The following is a 25,671-nucleotide window of genomic DNA, read 5'->3' on the forward strand; positions in this document are numbered from 1 at the left end:
TTTGTTATGCCTTGATTGCATTGCTTTTAAAAATTGTTATGAGGGGTGGGTTTTTTTACGATCCCTTCAGAATTTGGCAAATTGCCTCGCAAGAAGTTATCAGCGGAGGCTGCTGTCTCTGATTTCGGTGGGGCTGTGAATCCATTCTGGATTCCAGTCAGAACCAGCCAGAACTCTGAAAGAGCTATCCAAGGTGCTGAACCTATTTTGGGGATAGGGTTCAGGACTTTGGGTAGCTCCTTTAGAGTTCCGGCTGGTTCTGACTGGAATCCAGAATAGTTGCACAGCCCCACCGAAATCGGAGCCACCAACCTCCCCTGGAAGGTATCCTATAAGGCGGGATGGCGGCGAGAGGATGAGGAACCGTCCAGCTGGACGTGGACGCAAAGAAACTGCAGTTTGGCTTCTGATTGGTTGGGTAGCAGCAGGTTGCCGTCCACTTACGGGGTGGTCCAGGCCCGGTAGCCGCGCCCTACCCACCTCTGCCCCAATCTTTAGATTTCTATTGGCTGACGGCAACCGGCTGCTGGGCGGCGATTGGCTGGGAGCCGCACCCCTCGCGAGGCGGATTGTGTGGTCACCGCCAAGGTGACAGTTAACGGCGGGTCGGCCGCCTCGGCTCCAGCCGTGGGGGGAGGGGCGGGGGGCGCTTTCCCCTCAGCCTCCGCGGCGCCATGTTCTGCTCCCCCGAGGGCCTGGTCGCCGCCTTCTCGACGCTGCTGCTGGCGACGCTGGCGCTGAGCCGGAGCGCGGCGCTGTCGTGCCTGCTGACGGGCGGCCTCTACTTGGCGCTGCGCCTCTTCAGCCTCGAGCCCGTGCCCCCGCAGCGAGCCCAGGCGGTCGTGCAGCCGCGCGGCAACCCGGGGCGCATCGCCCACCGCGGCGGCGGGCACGACGCGCCCGAGAACACGCTGGCCGCCATCCGACAGGTCAGCTCCGTCAGTCCGGCGGCCGAAAAAGGGGGCGGGGCGGGGGAAGAGGGGAGGAGGAGGAGGAGGAGGCAGCCTATGAGGGGAAAACAACGGAAATGTAAAATTAAATTAAAATGATAAAATAAGTACCTCGGATGAAGCCCCGTTGAACTCAATACGCCTTGCTTCTGCGGAGACAAGGAGGCGTTGACGGCACCGTGAGGATTTGGGTTGCTGGGGCCTTGGCTGCCTCAGGACGGCCCACAGCTCCCCTGGGCCACGGCCTCATAAGAACATAAGAGCCCTGCTGGATCAGACCCAGGGTCCATCTAGTCCAGCATTCTCTTCACACAGTGGCCCATGGGAAACCCACAAGCAGGGCATGAGTGCAACAGCACCCTCCTGCCCATGTTCCCCAGCAACTGGTGCTACCTCTGGTACTGGAGGTAGCACATAGCCATCAGGACTAGTAGCCATTGATAGCCTTTTTCTCCAGGAATTGTCCAACCCCCTTTTAAAGCCATCCAGGTTGGTGGCCATCGCTACATCCTGTGGTAGTGAATTCCATAATTTAACTACGCTCTGTATGAAGAAGGCCTTCCTTTTATCTGCCCTGAATCTCCCACCAATCAGCTTCATGAGATGACCCCAGGTTCTAGTATTATGAGAGAGGGAGAGAAATGTCTCCCTATCCACTTTCTCCAAACCATCCATAATTTTGTACACCTCTATCAAGTCTGCATAATTTTGTACACTTCTGTCATGTCTCCTTCTGGTCTCTTCTCCAGTGTGTCTTTCATCCAGGCTTTCCCAACCTGGTGCTCTCCAGATGTGTTGGACTACAAATCCTATCAAATCCCCAGCCAGCATAGCCAATATGCTGCCTGGAGGCGATGGGAGTTGTTCTCCAACACATCTGGAGAACACCAGGTTTGGGGCAAGTTGCTGTTCCCAGCCTCCTCCTCCCCTACTTAGCCCAGTTTTATCTGGGCATATAATAGGGATGGAACCTGTGCAGTGGACTCCTAGCCATGTCCACTCAGAAGTAAGTGCAACTGTATTCAATGGGCAAAAGGTGCCCCACCTACCCACAATGATCAAGGAAACACATTTTTAACTGTATTTATGTTTAATCCTTTCCTTTTAGGATAGCTGTTTTCAAGGTGGTTCCAAAAACTGAAAAACAGTAAAAACAAAAAAACAAAAAAAACTCCTTCCATTTCTCTCCCTTTCTGTGTCCATTTAACAATTGCTGATAGGCAAGCACCATCTTAACATAGGCAGAGCTCAGCTTGGTCAGACCAAAGGTCCATCTAGCCCAGCATTTCTCCTCTCACAGAGGCCAACCAGATGCCTCCAGGAAGCCCACAAATACCGTGTGAAGGCAATAATCAACCCTGTACAAATGCTGTTCAGAAGTATACTTGCCTCTGAAGCTGGAGGTTCTATCTTGGCAAATATCCATCTTAGGAGAGACATTCCACTTTTATTCTCAGGCAGGGGGAAAGGTCTTTTCTGAAGATGATGCTGTCAAATAGACATGGAACATCTAAATCAATCTATCTTCTGTCTTTTTAGGCACAAGAGCCATCTTTAAGCCAACCCTATTACATAGGACTGTCTTTTCATTTATTATTATAGCCTGCCATCTTTCTGCTTCTCTTGTTGTCTCTCTCCACATGCACACACTTTTCCCCATATATCTGCTCTAGCTTTACGTGAGAGTAAACCCCATCGCATTCATGGGGCTTTCTTCTATCCATATGATCGATATGGATCTAATATGGATTTGTCACTATTTTATCTGACGTAGAAAAAAACATTGACATCATTATTATTGTTCATATTTCATGTATTTGATGTATTTCATTTTTGTGAACTGCCCTGAGAGCTTCAGTTATTGGGTGGTATAGAAATAAATAAATGTATTACTTATTTGATTGATTGATTGCATATATATAGCCTGCATCATCCCAAAAGCTCAGGGCTGATAACAATATGTAAATCCATCTACCTTATCTTTCCCTGTCTCTGGCCACCAAAAAACAGTTTGAATAAAACATGTCTTCAGCTGCTTCCAGAAGATGCACAGACTTGGATGTTTTCAATATAGCTGGCACTTTACAGAGTAACATAAGCAAAAAAGACAGGTCTCTGCCCCTAGAAGCATACAATCTAAATTTTGATTATGTGTTTGGAGGGAGGGAGCTAGACAACAGAGGGGGACTAGGAAAGGGAGAGGCCAGGGTAAGTAGGATTCCATCAATCAGCCATCTTCCTATTCTGTCTGATCTGTGTAATTCAGAAGTTTGAATTCTCCCATAAATTATTATGGACCAACACAGAAGAGAATCCCCCACAGCGACTACAGATCCTTGCTGATAGTATGCAGCACTGTTAGGATTGAGTCCATCTCTTACCATAGAACATGTAAAAAGACAGACCAAGGTTAGATTTCCTCTCAACCCGGAGAAGTGACTGACAAACTATCCTTCTCCAGTGGATGGATAATTACCTGCCCATCCTATAGAATTGCCACTTGCCAGGGAATTTAGAATTGAGACTATAACCCCACAGTAATCTCCACATTTCACAATATATCTGATAAAATAGTGTACCTATGAAAGCTCATATCATTATAAACCAGCTAATGTCAAAAGTGATTTAAAATTCACAGTGAGGATACCTTTATTAGGACCAGTCAAAACGTCACAAATAGTGAGCAAGCTTTCAGGTTCTTCAGAACCCTTTATCAGGCTGCATGTTAAAGCAGGGTGTGGAGGAGAGAAAAATGGTCATTTAAGAAGTACTAAGAAATGTGTATTCTCAAGTTGTTCATAAATTGGAGATAGTCCTGCATCTTATTCCTTTGTACCTTCCCACTTAGTTTTATGGCATAGAATAGTAGGGTTGGAAGGGGCCTATAGACCATTGAGTCCAACCCCCTGCTCAGTGCAGGAATCCAAGTCAAACCATCCCTGACAGATGGCTGTCCAGCTTCATCTTGAATCCCTCCAGTATGAGAGAGCCCATTATCTCCCTAGATAATTGGTTCCATTGTCATATTGCTCTAACAGTCAGAAAATTTTTCCTGATGTTCAGCTAGGATCTGGCTTCCTGTAACTTGAGCCCATTATTCCGTGTTCTGCACTCTGGGATGATCGAGAAGAGATCCTGACCTTCCTGTCTGTGACAACCTTTCAAGTACTTGAAGAGCGCTATCATATCTCCCCTCAGTCTTCTCTTCTCAAGGTTAAACATGCCCAGTTCTTTCAGTCTTTCCTCAAAGGGCTTTGTTTATTTTTATTTTTATTTATTTATTTCATTTCTATACTGCCCAATAGCCAAAGCTCTCTGAGCAGTTCAGAAAAATTAAAACCAAAGAGCACACAATAAGACAATACAAAATATATAAAACATTAAAACCACAGTAAACAATAGAACCAGAATAAAACCTAGCAGCAGTGCAGGGATTTAAAATACAGATTTAAAACAGCAAAGCTAAAAGTCTAAAGAGCTAAAATGCCTGGGAAAATAAAAAAGGTCTTCACCTGGCACCGGAAAGAATACAATGTAGGTGCCAGGAGAACCTCACTAGGGAGCTCATTCCACAGCCAGGGTACCACAGCAGAAAAAGCCCTCCTCCTAGTAGCCACCCACCTCACTTCCTTTGTCAGGGGTTCATGGAGAAGGGCCTTTGAAGATGATCTTAAGCAGGCAGACACATATGGGAGGAGGCGATCCCTCAGATAACCTGGCCCCAAGCCGTTAAGGGCTTTGAATGTTAATACCAGCACTTTGAATCGGGCCCGGAAATGGACTGGCAGCCAGCACAGCTGGAAAAGTACTGGCGTAATATGAGCTCGTTGGCCAGCCCCTATTAACAGTCTTGCTGCCCTATTCTGGACCAGCTGAAGTTTCTGGACCGTTTTCAAAGTCAGCCCCACGTATAATGCATTGCAATAATCCAGACGAGAAGTTATCAGAGGATGGGTAACTGTAGCTAGGCTATCTCTATCCAGATAAGGGCGTAGTTGGTATACCAGCCTAAGGTGATAAAAAGTGCTCTGTGCCACTGAGTTCACCTGTGCCTCAAGTGACAGTTCTGGATCCAAGAGCACCCCCAAACTACGACTGTGATCCTTTAGGGGGAGTGCAACCCCCTCCAGAACAGGCTGAATATCACCTAGCCGGGCAGATGAACCACCCACTAACAGTACCTCCACCTTGTCTGGATTTCGTTTTATTGGTCCTCATCCAGTCCATTACTGTGCCCAGGCCCTAATTCAGAACAGCCACTGCCTCACCTGGGTTTGATGAGAAAGAGAGGTAGAGCTGGGTGTCATCTGCATATTGATGGCACCTCAGCCCACACCTCCGGATAACCTCCCCCAGCGGTTTCATGTAGATGTTAAACAGCATGGGGGATAAAATAGAGCTGTGTGGAACCCCATGGCATAATTGCCATGGCACAGAGCAATAATCCCCAAGCACCACCTTCTGGAGTCGGCCATCCAAGTAGGAACGGAACCAGTGCAGTGCAGTGCCTCCAACTCCCAACCCAGACAACCTATCCAGAAGGATACCATGGTCGATGGTATTGAAAGCTGCTGAGAGGTCCAGGAGAATCAACAGGGTTGCACTCCCCTTGTCCCTCTCCCGGCAGAGGTCATCCCACAGGGTGACCAAGGCAGTTTCCATTCCAAAACCAGGCCTGAAGCCCAATTGAAATGGATCTAGATAATCCATTTCATTCAAGAGTGCCTGGAGCTGTCCTGCAGCAACCCATTCAAGCACCTTTCCCAAGAAGGGGATGTTGGTCACTGGCTTATAATTGTTAACATCCTCCAGGTCCAGGTTAGGCTTTTTCAGGAGTGGTCTGATCACCGCCTCTTTTAAAGAGGCCAGCACCACTCCCTCTCGAGGAATTTACAACTTCCTGGACCCAGCTGAACATCCCCTCCTTATTTGATTTAATAAGCCATGAAGGGCAAGGGTCAAGCACACAAGTGGTTGATCGGACTTGGCCAAGCACCTTGTCCGCATCCTCAGGCCTCAATAACTGAAACTCATCCAATAAAACTGGACCAGATGCTGCTCTGAATGCCTCTACCAATGGAACTGCTTTAATCGTGGTGTCCAATTCATGGCAAATCTGAGCAACTTTGTCTTCAAAGTGCCGCGCAAACTCATCACAGCATGCAGCCGAGGGTTCCACAGTCTCTCTCCCTGGCCCAGAATGTAACAAGCCACGAACCACTCGGAAAAGCTCCACTGGACGACACTGAGAAGATGCAATGCTGGTGGAAAAGAACTGTCTCTTTGCCACCCTCACCACCACAGAGTTGGCTCGATAGTGAGCTCTTACTCTCTGGTCAGACTCAGCACGAGTTTTCCTCCACCTGCGTCCTAGCTGTCTCCCCTCTTGCTTCATTGCCCTCAGCTCAAGTGTATGCCAAGTTGCTGGCCGGGCTCTGCTCAGAGGGAGAGGGCGCTTGGGCGATCGCGTCAACCGCCTGGTCATTTCTGCATTCCACAGAGCGACCTGGGCTTCGACAGGAGCACCAGCCATACCAGCAGGAAAATCCCCCAGAGCCCTCTGGAATCCATCAGAATCCATTAGCCTCCGGGGGTGGAACATTTTAATAGGTCCTCCACCCTTGCAGAGGGGGAAGGCTGCCGAGAGTCTAAACCTCAACAGGAAGTGATCTGACCACATCAGAGGGGCAGATGTTAATTCCTCCACTTTCAGATCACCATTCTCCTGCCCAGTCAAGAAAACCAGATCAAGTGTGTGTCCTTTTACATGCGTTGGGCCGATGACATGTTTCCAGTCCCCTGATTGTCTTTGTTGCCCTCCTCTGAACCTTTTCCAGTTTGTCTGCATCCTTCTTAAAGTGTGGTACCCAGACCTGGACACAGTACTCAAGATGAAGCCTAACCAGTGCTGAGTAGAGGGGAACTGGTACTTCACGGGATTTGGAAGCTATACTTCTATTAATGCAGCCCCAAATAGCATTTGCCTTTTTTGCAGCCACATCACATTGTGGTTGCTTGTGATCTACAACAATTCCAAGATCCTTCTTGCTTGTGGTATTGTTGAGCCAAGTATTGCCCATCTTGTAACTGTGCATTTGGTTTCTTTTTCCTAGGTGCAGAACTTGGCATTTATCCCTATTAAATGTCATTGTGTTGTTTTCTGCCCAGCGCTCCAGCCTATCAAGATCACTTTGAATTGAGTTTCTGTCTTCCAGGGTATTAGCTATCCCACCCAATTTTGTGTCATCTGCAAATCTGATCAGCATTCCCTGCACCTCCTCCTCCAAGTCATTAATAAAAATGTTGAAGAGCACTGGTCCCAGGACTGAACCCTGCAGTACCCTGCTCGTTACCTCTCCCCAGTTAGCAGCCGCTATACTCATGCTTGCTGAGTATAGCAGCTGCTAATGGATGTTAGGATACATTCCCAGAGGTTGCTATCCTGAGTCTATTTAGGCTACTGAAATCCCATTGACTTAAGTAATGAATAAACAACATTGACTTTAGTGGGATTTAAGCAGCCTAAGAATGAGCAAAAATTTCTGGAATAATGGAACCAAAATTAGTCTTCTAGTGCAAACTATTGTACTCAATGGGACTTGCACTAGAAGAGACCTTTGAGGATTAGAACCTGTTCTGAAGCTAGCAATTGCAATTAAATGTGTGACAAACAAGGGAAGGGTTACCCTCACTTGCTTTACAAATGGGAGTGATTAAAGTGTCAAGGAACCACAGGGATTATGTAGATCAGTTAAACCTAAACAGAGGCAGCAAACTAACAGGGGAGATGACATGCAAATATTTGTGAATCATTACTGGTAAATATAGTATAATTTCCCAAGACAATCCATAGCAGACTTGGTGAGGAGGGAAATTATGAGAGAACCTGTTTACTCTTTTGTCTGTTTCTGATCTGGTGTCCAAATCAGATTACTGACTCTTCCACAGTTTCCTTTCCTTATCTTTGAGCAGGCTATAGATCGCCGCTCATTGTTTATTTTTGCTATCTTAAGACTTGTTTCCTTCCAAGTTACAGTGGTTTGCATGAAAATTCTGTAGCATACAGAGGAAGGGAAGAGTGCGTGGAATGACTGGGCTCGCATGATCACAGAGCAAAAATAAGCCATGGTGGCTTATTTTCCCTTCCTGTGTGTGCTAGTTGCGAGCCCGGGCATGGATTGTTGTGACGTCCAAGCCCAGCTGGGGTGGTTTGTAAACCACTCTGAAACCCATGGCTTGTTCTAGGGTTGCAGGGTGGTTTGTAAACCACCCCAGCCACCCATCCTTGCCAGGTTCAGACATCATGAGAACCTGTGCTCAGTGATGATAATTATGCAAATTAGATGGCTTGCGACCAGCACACCCGATGAGGGAAAATAAGCCGCCGTGGCTTATTTTCGATCCATGATCATGCGAATCTGCCCGTTGGGAATACTTGAGGCGAGTAAAAGCAAGGGAGCAAGGATGGGAGAAGAGCAAGACAGTGATAAGAGGAGGCTACTGCATTGCCCCTCATTAGCCAAACCCCAGGTATCTAAAACCTCTATATTCAAATTTTCTGAATCTCTTCCATGGAAGCCATTGCTTAGGTAACCCTATACTCACATTGAAACTACTTTTTTTTCATTGTAATCAAAAGGACAAATTTGGGTTGTATTAATTTATAGCTTAGCTGGTTTAAACAATTTGAGCATAAAAATAATAACAATAAAAACTCGCCTGTTTCTCCAAATTTCAGACTACCCAAAGATTATAGATACCGGCCACACTATTCAGATACCTGATATGCAGTGCAATCCTAAGCATGTTTACTAAAATGTAAGCCCCACTGAGCTCTTTGGGGCTTACTCCCTAAAACACTGCCTTCTATTCAGTCCATCAATCTGTCTAGTTCACTATTGTCTATACTGACTGACAGCAGTTTTGTAGGGTTTCAGGCAGGGTTCTTTCCCAACCCTACCTGGAGGTGTCAAGGATTGACTATGGGACCTTCTGCATGCAATGCATGTGTACTGCCATTGAGCACTCCCACTACCTTCTCCTAATTAGAGTGCTTAGGGTTGCAGCCTCAAAGGGTACAGTAAATAAGGTAGATCTGCAGCTATTGCACCAGCCTAACCTATGCAAAATCGCTCCTGGCCACAGCTGTAACCTGAAGTAAAGCTGAGTCCAGATTCACTCTCAGACTGCAAATCTGATACTTCAGAGGGAGTGCTCCCCTATTCAGAACAGGCTAGATACTTATTCTCCAATTGCCTTTCCTGCTAACAAAAGCACTCCTGTCTTATCTAGATCAAATCTCAGTTTTTTAACTCAGGGTGCTTAGAAAGCATTGTGAAGGTTCCCCATAGCTTCCATAGGCCAGTGACCAAGAAGACAAACACTAATCCCCTAGCACCACCTTCTGAAATCTGCTCCCTAGGTCTGACAGCACAAATCATGCTTCCCAGCCTGGTCAGAGGGATATCATGGTCAATGGTATCAAAAGCATCTAAAAGGTCCAACAGAACCAAAAAGGTTCTTGCAGATAGACCTGATGTCAGACCATAGCTGATGGGTTTATTTCAGTTTAGTAGTTTCCAATGTGATTTTAGCAAAATGAACATTAAAATGCAAAGCATATGTTGTTACCTAATTTCCTGTTTAAAGAAGTTTGTCTTTGTTTATTAAGGCAGCTGAGAATGGAGCAACAGGTGTGGAAATTGACCTTGAATTCACTGCTGATGGCATCCCTATTCTGATGCATGATGACACAGTGGACAGGACCACTGATGGGTCTGGAAGTTTACGTGATTTGACATTTGCTGAGGTTAGACAATTTAATCCAGCTGCTAAACATAGATTATGGTAAGTGAGCAATCTATAGAACAACCCTATACACTGAAATCAACATTTTCTCTTAGCTGCCTTACAGCCTGATTCTATGCATGTTTATATGGAAGTAAATCCCACAGAACTCAATAGGATTTACTCCCAAGTATGTGTGCATGGGATTGTAGCCTTAGTAGAACCAGTGTGGTGTAGTCATGGATTGGGGTAACCTGGCTTGCACTGGGGAGACCTGGCTTCAAACTCTCTCAGCCATGATGTTTACTGCCATGATCTTGGGAAAGTTACAGATTAACCATGTTGTGAAGATAAACGGTGGAGGAAGACACGAATTTACATACACATTTTGGAGGAAGGGTGGAATATAAATGTAATGAATAGTTCTTCCTTACAACCAGATCTGGTCTCAGTGGGATAATTCCAGAGTAACTATAAAATGTAGCTTTGGTCTACACACAAGGAAAAAGTAGCAGCAAAATAATATACAAGTTAGGCCATTCAAATATTTTGATAAAAAAAATACATGCTTTCTTCTATACTTTTAGTTCTTTCCAGTTAGGTTGAAATTCAGAATCCTCACTGTGCACCTTTGCATCATTGACTTCAGTGGGAAAGACGTGTGCTTAACTTTTTCTGGACTGCAGCTTCCGGATGGGTAGCCAAGTCTTATGGCGCCTTAAAGACTAAGCAATTTGTTATGTCAGATTTGGGGGTATTTAAGGTACCTAAAGGCTCTTTTTTGTTTTTTCTGTGGTGTGTATTCTTATAATGATGCTTCGTGGCACAGTGTATAAGTAAACAGTCTTCCTTCTTTGACTTGGGGATTTTCTTGCTGGAATGTACACCACCGAACTTTAATTTTTTTTTCCTGCAGGAGGGATTATCGTGGGGAAAGAATACCAACATTGAAAGAAGCTGTTTGGGAAAGTATGCATTATGACCTCATCATTTACTTCGATGTGAAGGGCCATGCAAACCAGGTACTCTTTTCTTACAATGCACTGAAGCCTCATATTCTTGTAGGACAACACATATTAGACAGAGCTCTTTCACACAGCCCAGTGCAAAATGGAGATTGTCCCTGGTTAAAATGTTAATGCAGTTTTATAGAATCAAGAGGAGCATTTGTGCTGCTTTATTTTCAGCCTTGAATGGGGCCACTGACAATCATAACTAATTTATTTCATAGTAATACAGGAATGAATAATTTAATCCCCTTTCCTGTGTGTGTGATACTAGTAAAAAATAAGTTTGAAAATACATTTTCTCTTAACTTGTAGGGACTGGGTAGGGAAGAGGCAGATATCCAGTTTTCTATATTTCCAGAACTATTTGTACAATAAATAGCAGCCAGTTTTTTGCATGGTACACAGGAAATCAGATAGACATATGAATTGCCTTATATAGACAGACCATTGATCTGTCTGTTTCAACAGGCAACAGCTCTCCGAAGCACCAGGCAGGAAGGAGTCTTTCCCAGCCCTGCTACCTGAAATCATTTTAAGTGCCGATGCCAGGGACCTTCTGTGTGCAAAGTATGTGCTCCAACACTGAGCTATTGACCCTTCCCTAAATGTGTGTCCTCCAAACTAAACCAGAAGCATGCCAACAGCATATTTTCCACTAATTAGGACATTCTACTCCACCGCTAATTTTATTTTATCTTCTATCAAGCACATGTGTACTATAATAACAAATATCCCCTAGCCTAGAAGTGCCTATGACAGCTGAATACCAAAACAAGGCATTCAGCAGTCTTACATTGTTTTTCAACGTACATGCTTCTTTCCATCTCTAGTCCAACTCCTCAGGCTATAACAATTCTTCAAAGTTCTCCTTTAACTGGTTTGCAGATCTTTCATATAAATTGTTTTCTGGCAGGCAGTTGAAGCCCTAAAACTCCTCTACCTGGAATATCCTCGGCTGTACAACACTAGCATCGTTTGCTCTTTCATGCCAGATGTTATCTATAAGGTAAAGTTCCCATTTGATGATAGATTATTACATCAGTATCTTTAGTCACCATTGTCGTGATGTTAAGAACTTTAATTTGGATAACTTCAGTATTCTACGAGGTATACAATGATTCCTCTTATGGGGTGGGGGTGGGGGAGTAATATTAAAAATAGATTAAGTGGCCTTCGGAGTTCAAGTAAAATCTTGGATAATGTTGTCTGATATTAAGCCTCGTACATCCTCCCTCACATTGCAAAAAGAGTGTAGGAAAAGCTCATTGTACTGAGCACCAGTTAAAAGGCTGCCAAGATACATGCCTTAGAATGGCTGTATGATAGAGAAATTTATTTGCGTTTTTCTTAGTGCCTTTTTAACCTTTATTCGTTTACATTTTGACATGGATATGCATTTTGGCTTTTCCAATTCGAATGCTATTATACCTATGATCAACTTAAAAATGCCAACTAGAACAACAATTTGGTGTTTTTTAAACACTCAGGGTCAACCTAGACAAGAGGCAGGAGATCCATGATCATGATCTTCCACAGTAGGGGTGGACAGCCTATGAGTTGCATGTGGCCCCTGCCAATCCCCAGTGCAGCCCCCTCCCCCAGAAAAAAAGAGGAAGTTGTGGTTTGCTGCTGAAATTCAAGGCTTAGAATGAACAAATTAGCTGGTTTTCAAGGTAAATTTGTCTATTCTGAGCCTCTGTAGCCACCATGGAGGCTTCAAACATGACTTTTTTCTGTGTCTGTGTCTTGCTGTGGCATCGAGAGTGCAGCTCGTGGCAGGTCAAGAGGGGAATTGCCCCCCCCCCCCGCCTGACCAAAGTTGCCCATTCCTGTTCCACAGGTTGTGCTTGTTTAACTAATTAACAATCCCATGTAGCTGCCTTCAACATGGAGAAGTGGTGCTGGGGGAAGGGTATTTAATGCTTTCAACCAGTGCTGCTTCCTTCATATAACCTTCTCCTCCCTCAGAATCTGATATTAGCTCAGGTCTGGTGCCAGAAAGTGGCTGGGCCAGTTTAAACTGCTGCTATGCCTGTGATTGATTTTAAAATACCAGGAAATGGGGTCCCATTGAGGGCAGCTTGCCCAAGGCTCTCTAAAATCAAGATTGAAACCTATGTTACCTCCACAAGATGGGAGGTGGGGGAGGGAACCCAGTACACCTATGTCAGGGTGGAAACTGAGCCCATAGAGCCTCAGAGCAGTTCGGATTCTGAGGAGGAACAGCTATCCGTGGAAGAGGGGCCAGCTCATCCCTCACAGGCTCAGCACCTGGCAGAGATTCCTCCTGCCAGCATTCCAGAGATAGTTAGCGATCCGGGTAGTGAGGGAATGCAGGAGGGGGGCTTCTTAGATGCTCGGCGCAGATGCAAAGTGGAGGGTGCGGAAAGGAGGCGTAGTGCCCGTTTCGTGCGCAAGCAACGGCCGCCTCCCCTGGACCCAAGGGAAAGAGGGAGGATCTCTCCCTAGCCCATAAGTTCTGGGTCTTCAAGTGACTCTCTTTCAAACCGGCATCAAGTGACTATTTGAAACCTAGGCTACCCTGCTGTTCCTTGCTTTAGTCGCTGGTGATTAGCATCTGAAAGAGTCATTAAGTTGTAAAAGGATTAAAGCTTTGAAAAGAAATCCTTTCTTCTGTGTCTTGAGTTGGCTATTGGAATCTACTGGGAGAAGCCACCAGAGCGCTCCTGACAACCTAATCCTAATAATTGGTTTAGATTAACTACTCACCTTTAAACTTCAAATTATTATAAGCCAAATAATTAGTCTTAAAACTGGTCTAGCGCTCCACTCTTCAGAGCTTACTTAAGTTGGAATTAAGTAATCTTGAAACCAGTGGAATGTACTTCTAAAGTCATTGTGTTTAGGGTTATCATGCAGAATAATAAAAATGGCCTTTTTAGATAACTTTGTATAAGAGTTGAATCCCAGCCGTGTTTTCTCTAAAAACTCAAAAAACTACTAGATACAATAAGATTATGTAATGTGAAAGTTAAGCCTGAAATCACAAGTGCCATTTGCTACTCTCCCTCACACTATCAGTCTTTGAATATCAGTCCTGTAAACTGCCCAGAGAGCTTTGGCTATGGGGTGGTATAGAAATGTAATACATAATAACAACAACAACAACATAAATTCATTCCAGCTTCTCTACTTGGTCTTTTAGATGAGGCAAGCCGATAGGAATGTTATAACAGCTCTGACTCACAGACCATGGAGTTTTAGTCACTTTGGAGATGGGAAGCCTCGCTTTGAGTCCTTTTGGAAACACTACTTGATGATGGCAATTGATGTTATTGCAGACTGGAGCATGCACAATTTTCTGTGGCACTTATGTGGAGTTTCAGTTTTTCTGATACAGAAAAATTATGTTTCACAGTAAGTAGATAACCTTGGGCACACAAGGTATTTAATTCTAACCTATCTGCAGCTAATATATTTCTCAAATAGAAGTAGGCATGAGCGAGACTTAGAAAGGAGAACAGAATGATGTATTTCAAACATGGAGTTCGTAGTGAGCTTTTCTTGTTTAAGCCACCATGATAACATGGGTATTTTTACGCAAGGATGTGTGCAAATTAACCTTCTCCAACCCGCTCTAGTCTGGTACATCTGGAGCACAGCTCCCATCATCCCCAGCCAGCATGGCCAATAACCTTGCTGGCTGGGGATGGTAGGGGTTGTAGTCCAGCACATCTGGAGGGCACCGGGTTGGGGAAAGCTGGTGAAAATGCGTTTTCATATTTATAAGTAAAATCATGCCTATAAGATAGTTTCATGTTTCTAATCAAGGGCAACACCCTTGCATTAATCAAACCAGTGTGGAGAGGTTGTCTTTGTGTAAGCACTAAAAAGAGGAGATGCTGTTATTAACACTTATATGGAACTTAATATAATAAAACCTCTAAGCAGCGTACATACAGTTACTATAGAGAACATGTAAAAATAAGCTTTGTTTTTTATTGTCACTTATCCTCCCCTCATATTGCTTTTGTCTTGTTCCTTTTAGGGAGTATGTGAATCAGTGGTCTTCCAAAGGAGTTCAAGTTGTTGCTTGGACAGTCAACACATTTGCTGAAAAAATGTACTATGAAAATGTTCTCCAGACCAGCTATATTACTGACAGCTTACTAGAGGATTGTGAACCTCACTACTAGTTTTAGCCTTTACTGGATGCTTCTGGGTTTGCCTCATTTGGCAGATTGAAGTTCATCAACAGTGGGACTTCAAGGATTCATATTATCAAGGGTGCATTGATTCTCTCTGGACAGAATTATTACAATGCAAATTGCATCGAAAGGTCTCTTTTCATCATGCTGGATTTGAGACTTGACATTACAATCACTTTTAATCTTAGAAAAACAAATTGAGATTTTGGGTAGGGTAGGCTTATGCAGCCTAAAGAAGGAAAAGCATATTGGGCTAAATGACTTGGCACAATACACGTGTTGGAGTTGCAGAGGATTTACACATAGTCCAAAAAAAGCAGCTTGATTTTGAAAAAAAGGTGTTGGTATTAGGCCTTCACAAATCACTGATGTTACTTGATATGCTTTAAATAGTCTGTATTTAGAGAAGGAACAGTACAAGAGAGAGACACCTTCGAGTTTCTTTGAGAGAGAGAGACCTGCAACTACAGCCAAAGTGCATGTTCATTCTCCTCACTCTGACTCTCAAATCCAGGTACTATGTTTGAAAATAATATAGTGCATTTGATACCTTATGGGCATCGGCAAGGCTATGTGGAGTAGAACCTCCCTGAGGGGCATGAATAAGCATTTAAAGACATTTGGTGAAAAGCTGGGGCATGGAAACAATCTAGGGCAACATAGCAGCCAGAACTAGAATGTATGGGTGACATGAGTGGGTATTTACTGGCACACACTGGTATCTAGTAGAGGTTTTAGGGGCCTCTGTCAGAGGTTCATGCCACAAACACTAAGTTTTGTGTCATCAAGCACAAGTGTGTACCAGGGGTTCATTTGAAGGATCATATATCCTCCAAACTGTTATCAGAGTTTTGTGCCACCAGACCAACATTGGCGTATATCCAGTTGTTACTGGAAATAGCTAAAAAAATAACAGTCAGATTTCCACTTCTATGAAGTCAAATGGCTCCCCCCTCCTTTTCATTTACTTTTTTTTCCAATTGGCTTTTCAGGCATTTAATTCAGGCATCTGCTACAGCCAAGTCTGGGGCATTGGACGCTGTCAACTTCTGCATGTTGAGCAGCCTATGGGAGGGGGATGGCTCTCACACATCTCCATTTCACTAAGCATCCTCACATTATTCTGGGATACTTTTTGGCCCATACACCTCAAGTACACCTGTCCAGTTTGGTTTGCTACATGTGCCTTCCTTTTTGTACACTTGCTTCACAGTCTTTCACTTTTTAATGTTTTTCAGATATTTGCTTGCCACAGATTTGCTCCCATTCATAATCTCTTCCCATTCCTCCATGCTGGATTATTTTTCATGTTCCATTTCTTCCGATTTTTCCTCTATTCATACTTTCTGCATTGCTCGTACTTCTTCCTCCATCTTTACAGATCACAGTGAGTGGAAATCTCTCCTCCCACAAATTTTATTCAAAGAAATGAGCTGCTTCAGGGAGTAGGGGAGAGCTCTCTCCATCTCCCTCTCTTGCTAGATCAGTGTTTGGCCATTGTGACTTGCACCAGTCACCCAATAAAAGCTTATCTAGGTCTCCCTGCTAGAGCAGGATGAAATTGGAAGGGAAAGTAAAATACCCTACTCTGGTTGCATTTCTAAAGAATGTTGATTATGAACTCCAAAATCTAGCATCTCCACAAAATGCTAAAGTTTTATGCTGTTTTGTTGGCAGTGGCAAAAAACCCTTGTGGTTTGTGACATAAACCTAGCACAATCTCTTGGCGTGCTTTGCCTTGCACTGAAAGGGGTTTTGGAGCTGGATGTGATTCCATATATCATCTTGAAGAGGACACTCTCGTGTGTGTGTGTGTGTGTGTGTGTGTACGTAAGTAATCTGGGGTGGCCCAAAGCTTATGTAGAGTGCGCACACCCAATTCTTTATTCTTTTCTACATAGTTTTATAATGAGTGCATGTACACACAGTTGACAGTGTTTTGCATTCAGAGAAAGCACTGGGCTGGACAAGATTCAGTGCCCTGTTGTAGAGGGCGTACTCTTGGAGGAGTGGGTGTATCATATGGGATGGCCAAAGCTTATTGTGGGGTGCATAGGCCTAGTTCCTTAATTGTAGTTGTCAGCTGAGGAAATTCTGCATTAATGAGGGCTACACAAAAATAACTGATTGGAGAAAATTATTGTTTATCTCAAAGGGCACAGTCCCCCAATCATGGAAACATGTTATGTGGTAGCCTGAAGCTTATTTTGGGGTGCATGGGCATATAAACATTAGTTCCTTATTAAATGTACAGATTGGACTTTGTTTCGAACTTCCGCACAAAATAAGGAACTGGGAACCAGTAACCAGATTCAGCATCATTCAAATCTTCTTGTTTACAATTCACATGGGCAGTTGGTCAGGAGCAGAGATTGGGGCAGTTGGTAACTGAAACTGTTACTGCTGATTTATAGGAAAGAAGGTTCTTGTCAGCCGATTTAAAATGTGCAGCTGCAAAGTCACAGACAAAATAGGTCTACAGCATTACAACTTTGTTTTGCAAGTGATATAATGCTAGTCATTGTTTCCCCCAAATGTTCAAATTGAAAGGAGATGAAGTAAGAAACGCATAATCAAATTTACAATTCACCATGGTGGCTTTGGTTTAAAAAGACCAGAGCTTCTTTATAAATCCCTGTTTAATTTCTGTAAAAAAATATTCTGATCAGAACAGCAAAAATAGAGCAATTCAGATAGAAGATAATCACAAATGTTTACAGCACTATACTTGGCAGTTATCAGGGATAAATTACATTAATCCACCACAAGAGTTCCATGAAAAGGGTGGTTAATCTCGCCAGTTTCCTCAAGTATGTAGTAGATCCTGGTCTTAGGAGGGGAAAGAGATTCTGGCTTGGTGGAAAGCCTCATCTTGTCTTCAGTCTGTTGTTCTGTGTTGTCAAAAATCACAATAAAGGAAAACTGCAACCAGTGAAAAAGTGCCATTTTGGGGACGCAAAATCATTGCTTTTTAACTCCATCTGTCAGTTTCTCCACAGACCTTATTAGTGCAAATAGCCAAGTTCTGAGTCAGGAGTGCTTCTTGATGCATGTTGCACTCCCTTTCTAACTTTCATGAGCTTTCTTCATCTTCCACCTCCCATTCAGCCTCTTGCCTGGCTCTCAAAGCTAAAGCCAGAGCTTCAGAAGCTCCAGCATTCCTGGCTGGCTGGCTATCCTCTTTAACTGTTGTAAACGAAAGAAAAACACAGTAAAGTACCAGCATTGTCATATTTGATAGGTAACACCCACATTCCCAGTCAAGCCATAGCCCCCTTCACATGGTACTCAGACAACATACAGTGTGTAGAAACAGGCCGCATGTAGAGCCCCACCCCTGAGAACACGCAGCTCTTGGTCCCACCTCTGCTGTCCATGCATTTTTTTTTTACATCTCTGGTGAGAAAGCCACCCATGCAGACCTGTTCTAAAGGATCTGTAGGCTTGTACATACATTATCTGGAGTTAGGGGTGAGTAGAAAGGTGTCTGAGTTTGTTGACAACACCTAATGATTTGGAGTGGTTGAAAGGGATTGAGAAGAGCTCCGGAAGGACCTCTCTAAACTCAGGCAATTGGCACTAAAATGGCAAATGAGGTTCAATGTAAGCAAGTGTAAAGTGGGGCAAAATATCCTAACTCCACATATACACTGATGGGGGCTGAGCTGGCAGTGACTGACAAAGAAAATTATCTTGGGATTGTGGTGGAAAATGTTGACTGAGTGTGCAGTTGCTGAGAAAAAAGGCGTATTTCACATTGGGTATCATTAGAAAAGGAATTGAAAATAAAACTGCCAATATCATCATGCCCTTAAACAAATCTATGGTGTGACCATACTTGCATACTGTGTACAAGTATGCTCTGCACCTCAAAAAAAGCTCCTGTAAAGCTGGGAAAGATGCAGAAGAGGGCAACCAAAATTATCAAGGTGCTGGAGTAAGTCCCCTAATGAGAAAATATTACATTTAGGGTTCTTTAGCTTAGAAAAAGGCAAGTAAGGGGGGACATGATAGAGGTGTACAAAAGTATACATGGTGTGGGCAAAGTGGCTTCCTCCAGGCCTTCCCCCACAGGACTAGAGTGCCCAGCTCTACTCTCTCCCTCTCCACGTGATGCTACTTATCTAGAGAGAAAAACACCCACATAGAGCTTCAGAGATCAAGACAACAGAGTTGTCAGTTTTTACTACCTGCTGCACCACAGCTTATTGCTTACCATGAGAGAAGCTGGTCATTTCAGGTATTCTAGCAAACTAAAGAGAGAGAAAAGTATAACACCAATTTAACATACAGATCACCTTTAACTGGGGGATTTCTGATCTTATTTGCTAATTTTTTCCTGACTGTTTGCTTTGCAAGCCCTCACTCTCTCTTTTCTCTCAATCAGCCAGGAACTGTCAGTCTCTCCACTTTATCTGCATACCAAATTAATGATAAAACACATCTTGGCCATTTTTCCACAGCCCTTACATTTTCACACCAGCCATAACAGGATCCCTTCTGGGGTTTTTGAAATGGAAACATTTTTATTTTTACAGCTCAAGCAGATTAAAGTAGTCATATTCACTTGCTAATCCTTTAAAGCAGTTGACTGAACACAGCAGGGCTGTTTGGATAGTGAATGCAGTTTGAATAACAATTACAGTTGCTGCTGGGAGATGCTTTAGCAAGGGGTTGACAGATTTGGGGAAGCTATAAACAGCTGCCAAATAGCCACTACGGTGCAGAGGGGATGCAAGAAGAGCTGCAAAATAAGGTTCCAATGACAGAAACCAGTGTTTCTTTCTGTACTGTTGTTCTGGAAAGGGAAGGAGGTCATCAGAAGAATCCTAGAACCTCACATGTCTGCAAAGAGCTGCTGTCACAGAGCGTCTTCTAAAAACTTCATTTGTCCCTGCAGGGCAAAGTAGAGATGATTTCCCTCTGTTTTGCACTACCTACACAGGCGGTGCAGAGATACTGATTTATGAGTCTCAAAATGAATGTGCATAGGTCACAACGCAAGAACTTTTATTTAAATACAAACACCCAAACCACCTCTCATTCTCTCTTGACATTACCTCAGCATAAGAGTCTCTTTGTTTCATTCTTGGAGAGCTTTCTACAGAGTTGGGCAGTGGAAAGCGCATTTGTTGTCCAGGCTGCTGGTGCACAGATGAGTCCCTCTGTAAGAAAAAAAAAAATTGTGGATACCCCAAGTATATTTCATTTAAAGATGCTCCTAGACCCCACACAGGCCTTTGGATGGGCCTATTAGTTGTTACTTTCTGCAAAGGAAGAGGCGGTAATTATCACTGGGATGACCTCATTCCCACCATTCAATACACCAGAGATGGGGAACCTGTGGCCTTCTGGAAGTTGTTGGTCAACAAGTCCCATCATACTTCACCATTGCCCATGCTGGATGGGACTGATGGAAGTTGGAGACCATCACCTGAGGGAGCACAGGTTCCCCATCCCTGCCATACGCTCTAGCTATCCCTATTAACCTGTGTCTTCATTTGGTCCCTATGTTTATATTTGTGGGATGCCTTATTAAAGTCTTGCCACCATGAGTAGCTAGATTTGGCATTCTTCAGCCTCCCTCCCCAGATGAATGAAATCGCTGGGGAATGGTTGCATCTCATCTCGAGTGCACATGCAGGTAAAATACACACGTGTGTGTGAATGGTAAGGCACCATGCACCACACACTTCTGCTCTGGGGAACATTGTGAACTCTACATCACCTATCATTGGCATGGATATTATTTCTAGCATTTTAACTGAAAGAGCAGACACCCTCCTGGCTTTTATGCTGACAGAAGAGAGACAGCTGTGGTGTACGTAAATACATCAGGCTGACTAGAGCCCTCCAGGGCCAGGGTAGGTCTCCAGCGATGATCTTGGCATAAGAATGGAGGCGTTACAAATTCGGCTGCAAAACGTTGGAAGGTATGCCCTACTTAGGTCTGCATGCATGTGTGGGCTAGCTTGCCTAGAAAAACCCTGCTGCTGTTGCCGCCGCCACAACAGCAGTACATGGAAAGACCTTCCCAGTGATGCCATAAGGCAGCATCCTGAGTCAGATCACTGGTCCGTTTAGCTCAGTAATGCTGACACTGACTTGCAGTGGCACTTCCAGGGCTTCAGGCAGGAGCATTTCCCAGCCTTAACTGGAAATGCCGGGGATTGAACCTGGCACCTTCTGCATGAAAAGCATGAGTTCTACCACTGAGCTATGGCCGCTCCCTAAAAGCATGAGAGACAGCTGCCTTTTACCATGTCAGACCTTGGTCCTTCTGGATCACTACTGTCTGCACTGACTGTCAGCGGCTCTCCAAGATTCAGGCGCCAGGGTTTGGTCATCCCGTGCTGTGGGCTTCTACAGTCCCAGATGGTGTTGTCTCTAGCTCTGCCCCTCTGAAGGAAGCAGCTGCAGCTTAAAGGGGCTGTGCCCTATTTCCCAGGCACTGGCTATGGCAGGATTGGTCCTGGCTATTGGGTGGGTGCCCTCTCACGCTGTGGAGGGTTCTGAGGAGGAGTCTGAGGAGGGAGGGAGGGCTACCTCCTAGGACAAAGCAGAGGCAGGTGGTACCAGCCCCTGGAAATCCTCTCTCATAGGAGTCTCCCGCAAAGCGGATATTTCTGAGACTCCTTCTGGCAAAGTGCCCCGCTCACCTTACCCATCCTCTTCCAAATCATCCTGGTCCATCACAAAGACAGAAAGAGGACAATCTGCTCAGGCCTTTGGGGGGCAAGGGAGAGCAAATAGGCACAGTTTTGGAAGTCTGCAGACCAGTCTGGTTCATGCACTTCGCCCACTCTTGCAGATCAGTGGGAGGTGGAAGCAAAAATACAGTGGGGAAGAAATAAAGGGCACAGTGTTTTCCCCACTGACTTTGGGCTGCTGGTATGTCTTTCTTATAGCTGGTTCAGTGGGCTCTCTGGGTACCAGACACAGCATCCAAGAAGAACTTTACAAGGAAGGAGGTGCAGGGGGAGAGATCCAGGACAGGAAGGGGGCTGAAAAGTAGATTCCAAACAAAACCAAAATTCTATAGGAGAATGTTCTTCTTAAGTCTGGGAGAACAAGTCTGGAATTCAGGGTGGGGTGGGAGACGGCATCTGCATGAGCACCAACAGGCCTGAGCCAAGCCTTGCTTGCACCCAAGACTTCATACCCAGGGAACTCACCTAAACCTACATGCGTTGTACCCATTGCAAAGGCAGACACGTCTAGCAGCCTGAGATTTTCCTTAGTATAGGTGAGCCTTCGCCAACCTGGTGCCTCCCAGATGGGTTGGACTACAACTCCCATAATTCCCAGCCAGCACCAGGCTGGGGAAGGTTGGTAAAGGTTTTTGTTTCTTTGGCATTATGCAGGTTTGCAACTCCACCAACGCCATCTGCTGGCAGTACCAAGAAACAACAATTCACCATATTGTATTTTGTATACTCCCAAATCCAGAGTGGGCAAATTACTTCAAGGGCCCCAACATCCCGGTAATGCCCACTGCTGATGCCTGCCCCGCCCTACCCCAGATTTCTTTTCAAGCCTGACCTGACCAAATGCCAGGTGGCTGGATCGAGCCACCCTTTTAATCTCCCACGATGTTCACACTGCTCCGGAGCATTGTGGGAAATTAAAAGGCTGACTAAATCATGCCATCCTGTGCTGCCTGGAGCGCTGCCACTCCAGCTGGGCAACCCTCCAGATGTGTAGGACTACAATTCTCATAATCCCTAGCCATCATAGCTCTGGGTGATGTGAGTCATAATCCAACACATTTGGAGGGCACCAGGTGGAGAAGGCTGGGGTATAATATATACTTTGGGCTGCACAGGGAGCAGTTCCCCATTGCCAACTGAAGGAGCACGGAGCCGGCCTTCAAGTGCCAACACAAAGCAACGTGGTGTTCTGCATGTATGTATGTGCACTTTGTATTCCCTGGGGTGGTGAATGGCACCTTCCCGCACCCTCCGTTGACAAGGAATGAAGTAAGGTGACAAAAGCCCATATTCTCAAAACTGACCTCTGGCTGCCTTCCCAGATTCTGGAGTTTAGATGCCTGGAGAGCACGTAGTTTATTCAGTAAAAACACTTTATCTTTGCCTTCCTACAAATCAAGAAACATTTGAATATTAGAGGAAGTAGGGGAGGGGGAAACATTGTAATTTGCTACTTCCCAGGGCATCTCTTTTCTCTTTCCTCCTAAAACAAGCCGTCTTCGGGCCAAAACACAAGTTGCAATAAACATGCTTAAAAAAAATGTGCTCAAATGTCCACTTTTTTTTTTTAAAGCAACTGAAGGGCTCTGATCCAGAAAAGTGCTGTTACCACTAACAGCACCTTCAAAAGGGCTGGGGGGTGGGGTGGGGGAGAGACAGCAGCCGGAAGTGCGGGGGGATTTTTTGGTAGGAAACTAAAGCTCTCTGTCTCTCTCTGTCTCTGTCTCTCTCTCTCTGTCACACACACACACACACACACACACACACACCTCTCTCTCTCTCTGCACCCAGCAGGTTGCTGGGGGAGGGACAGACTGATCTTACTGGGTCTGAACTTAGGCCAAAAGCTGCAAGGACCAGCCCTGCTCTAAGGACCAGTCAGATATCCAAATGGCCACCACAGATAAAATGAGAAACTAGGATCTGCAATGCATCAGTGCATTTTGAATCCAAGAGAGAGGAGTGGTGGCCACAGTGTCTACTGCTGGTCTGTTTTTAGTGGATGTTAAAATAACTACAACTTTGTGCCAGAGGAAGAATAGCCAAATTAAACAGTAAAATGACCTGAGATTAGGAGGTGTTAGTTCTCATCCCTTGTACAGAAGTAGAAATATACTGTTCTTACATCCAAATTGTTCAACAAGACAAATTAAGATGATACAACCCTAGAATTGGAGTGGGGGCTTGTAGGCCCTCCAATCCAACCCCACTGCTTGATGCAGAAAATCCAGAGACAGAGCAGACCCAGGTGGCTGGTCCAGCCTTTCCTTAAAGACCTCCAGCAAAGCAGAGCTCACCCACTCCCTAGGAAATTAGTTGCACTGTCAAATTGCTCTTACCCTCAAGACATTCCTCCTAATGTTCAACCAAAATCTACCGTCATGTAACTTAGGGCACAATCCTATGCTCGTTTAGACTGGTTGGGGCATGCTGGGGGTTGTAGGACTTTTTTTCTGTCAACATGCATAGGACTGCACCATTAAAGCCCATTAGATCTAGTCTAGGCTTCTGAGGGAGGAGAAAACAAGTAATAGAATCATAGAATAGTAGGTTTGGAAGGGGCCTATAAGACCATCGAGTCCAGCGCCCTGCTCAATGCAGGAATCCAAGTCAAATCATCCCTGATAGATGGCTGTCCAGCTTCATCTTGAATGCCTCCAGTCTTTGCCCTCTTCTGTGTTTGATGCACAGACTCAGGGGTTTCCCTAAATAGCATACTTACATTGAGAATCTGCTGTTTCAGTAGTTTAACCATTATTTTCCGTCCATCGATGATTTGCCAGTAGAGGTATGTGAAAATCCTAAAGAAGAGTTAAGAAATTAAAATCAGTTTTTTATTTGTAAGTGACATATGTCTCATCTTCTTATTAACTGCTCGATTTTTTTAAAAGGACAATACTGGGCTAGGTTGACATATTGCCTGACATATTGTAGGTTTCCATGACAGCCACATTGCTATATTAATCAGGAAAAGCTGGGGAGGGACTGTAGCTCACCAGTGGAGCACATCCCTGGCATGCAGAAGGTCCCGGAGTCAATCCCTGGCAGCAGCAGTTCAAAGGATCCAGTGACTGAGAGGGGAGGCAGCCTCTGAACAGCTGCTGCCAATCAAATAGACAATAATGGGCCGGATGGACCAACGGTGCAGGCTAGTACAAGATAGCTCCCTATGTTCCAAAGAAGTTCATTTTAGAAATGTGTCCCCTTTGCTCTCCATTCCCCCTCCTTTTCCTTCACAGGCACTTACAGTATGATGATTGAGAGGATGAAGAAGAAAAGCACGCTTTCAATTAAATTGTGATAAATCCACACGACCCATCTGGAGCTGGGATAGCTAGTGAGTATCGCCACCCAGACAGAAATGGCCTCATAGGTAGTCAACAGCCCTCGGAAAGGGCCGCATGTTTTGGAAGGCTTCCGTCTGGGAAAATAAGGAGGGAGGAGGTAAACAAGAAAAAGTGAGAGATTTCTTTAAAATGAGGTTCGTATCTTTTTCACACAGGACTCAAACATTAGTAGTGTTCACAATGCATTAGTATCGCCTTGTTCCTGCATGCAGATCCTGCACTGAGCAGGTGGTTGTCCTTGTTCAGAGATGGAAAACACGTGGCCTTAGAGATGAAGTTGGACTGCAGCTCCCATCTGCCCTCATCATTGGTCATGCTGGCCAGGGCTGATGGGAGTTGCAGTGCAACAACATCTGGAGGGCCACATGTTCCCAGTCCCTGGACTAGAGGAGGTCAAAGGTGCCTCCCAACTCTAATTATCCTAAGAAGGCCTAGGCGAAAATATTTTCATGAACGTTCGCAGGGATTTTAATTTAAAAAGAGGTATAAGGAGCTGCTTCATATAAATGGGCCCATCTCACACAAGCTCAGCTCTTCAAGCTCCCTCACTCAAATTACATGCAAACTGGAGTCCTAGGATTCTTTCTTCCCCGTCGTCTGCCTGGGGCAGGTTGAGGCCCAAAGCAGACAGTTCGAGTGGGAAAGGGGCAAGCAAGGAAGAGTCTGCCTAAAGCTTTCCCCTCTTTTTAATTTTTCAG

At 44.8% G+C, this 25,671-nt stretch overlaps 2 protein-coding genes across 5 annotated transcripts in view; one reads left to right on the top strand and one right to left on the bottom strand.

The window, feature by feature from the left end:
• Positions 1-561: 561 nt before the first annotated feature.
• On the top strand, positions 562-24,963 carry GDE1 (glycerophosphodiester phosphodiesterase 1). 2 transcript variants are annotated; one of them, XR_014785549.1, is made up of 7 exons: positions 562-929; positions 9,622-9,797; positions 10,654-10,759; positions 11,661-11,753; positions 13,914-14,125; positions 14,757-15,430; positions 24,866-24,963. XR_014785549.1 is itself a non-coding variant. In XM_084818600.1 (6 exons), exons 1-6 carry the CDS (start codon positions 675-677, stop codon positions 14,902-14,904), a joined length of 990 nt encoding a protein of 329 aa, XP_084674726.1. In that variant the 5' UTR covers positions 562-674; the 3' UTR covers positions 14,905-17,860. The 2 variants fall into 2 exon arrangements, 1 of the variants encoding a protein (XP_084674726.1); XM_084818600.1 differs by lacking the exon at positions 24,866-24,963 and having other exon boundaries at positions 14,757-17,860.
• The window catches only part of TMC5 (transmembrane channel like 5), a 65,040-nt gene continuing 56,144 nt past the window's right edge, over positions 16,776-25,671 (bottom strand). For all 3 annotated transcript variants that reach the window (XM_084818594.1, XM_084818595.1, XM_084818593.1), the window contains exons 18-23: positions 24,874-25,047; positions 24,349-24,427; positions 22,931-23,014; positions 19,977-20,081; positions 19,133-19,169; positions 16,776-18,102 (exon numbers count right to left, since the gene is read on the bottom strand). In XM_084818594.1, coding sequence (XP_084674720.1) covers positions 17,990-18,102; positions 19,133-19,169; positions 19,977-20,081; positions 22,931-23,014; positions 24,349-24,427; positions 24,874-25,047 — 592 coding nt within the window. In that variant the 3' untranslated portion in view covers positions 16,776-17,989. The remainder of the gene's footprint in view (positions 18,103-19,132; positions 19,170-19,976; positions 20,082-22,930; positions 23,015-24,348; positions 24,428-24,873; positions 25,048-25,671) is intronic.

The sequence above is a fragment of the Heloderma suspectum genome, chromosome 12 (assembly GCF_057233095.1).
Source record: "Heloderma suspectum isolate Gila_16-S chromosome 12, 16-S_ref, whole genome shotgun sequence".
Classification (NCBI taxonomy): Eukaryota; Metazoa; Chordata; class Lepidosauria; order Squamata; family Helodermatidae; genus Heloderma; species Heloderma suspectum.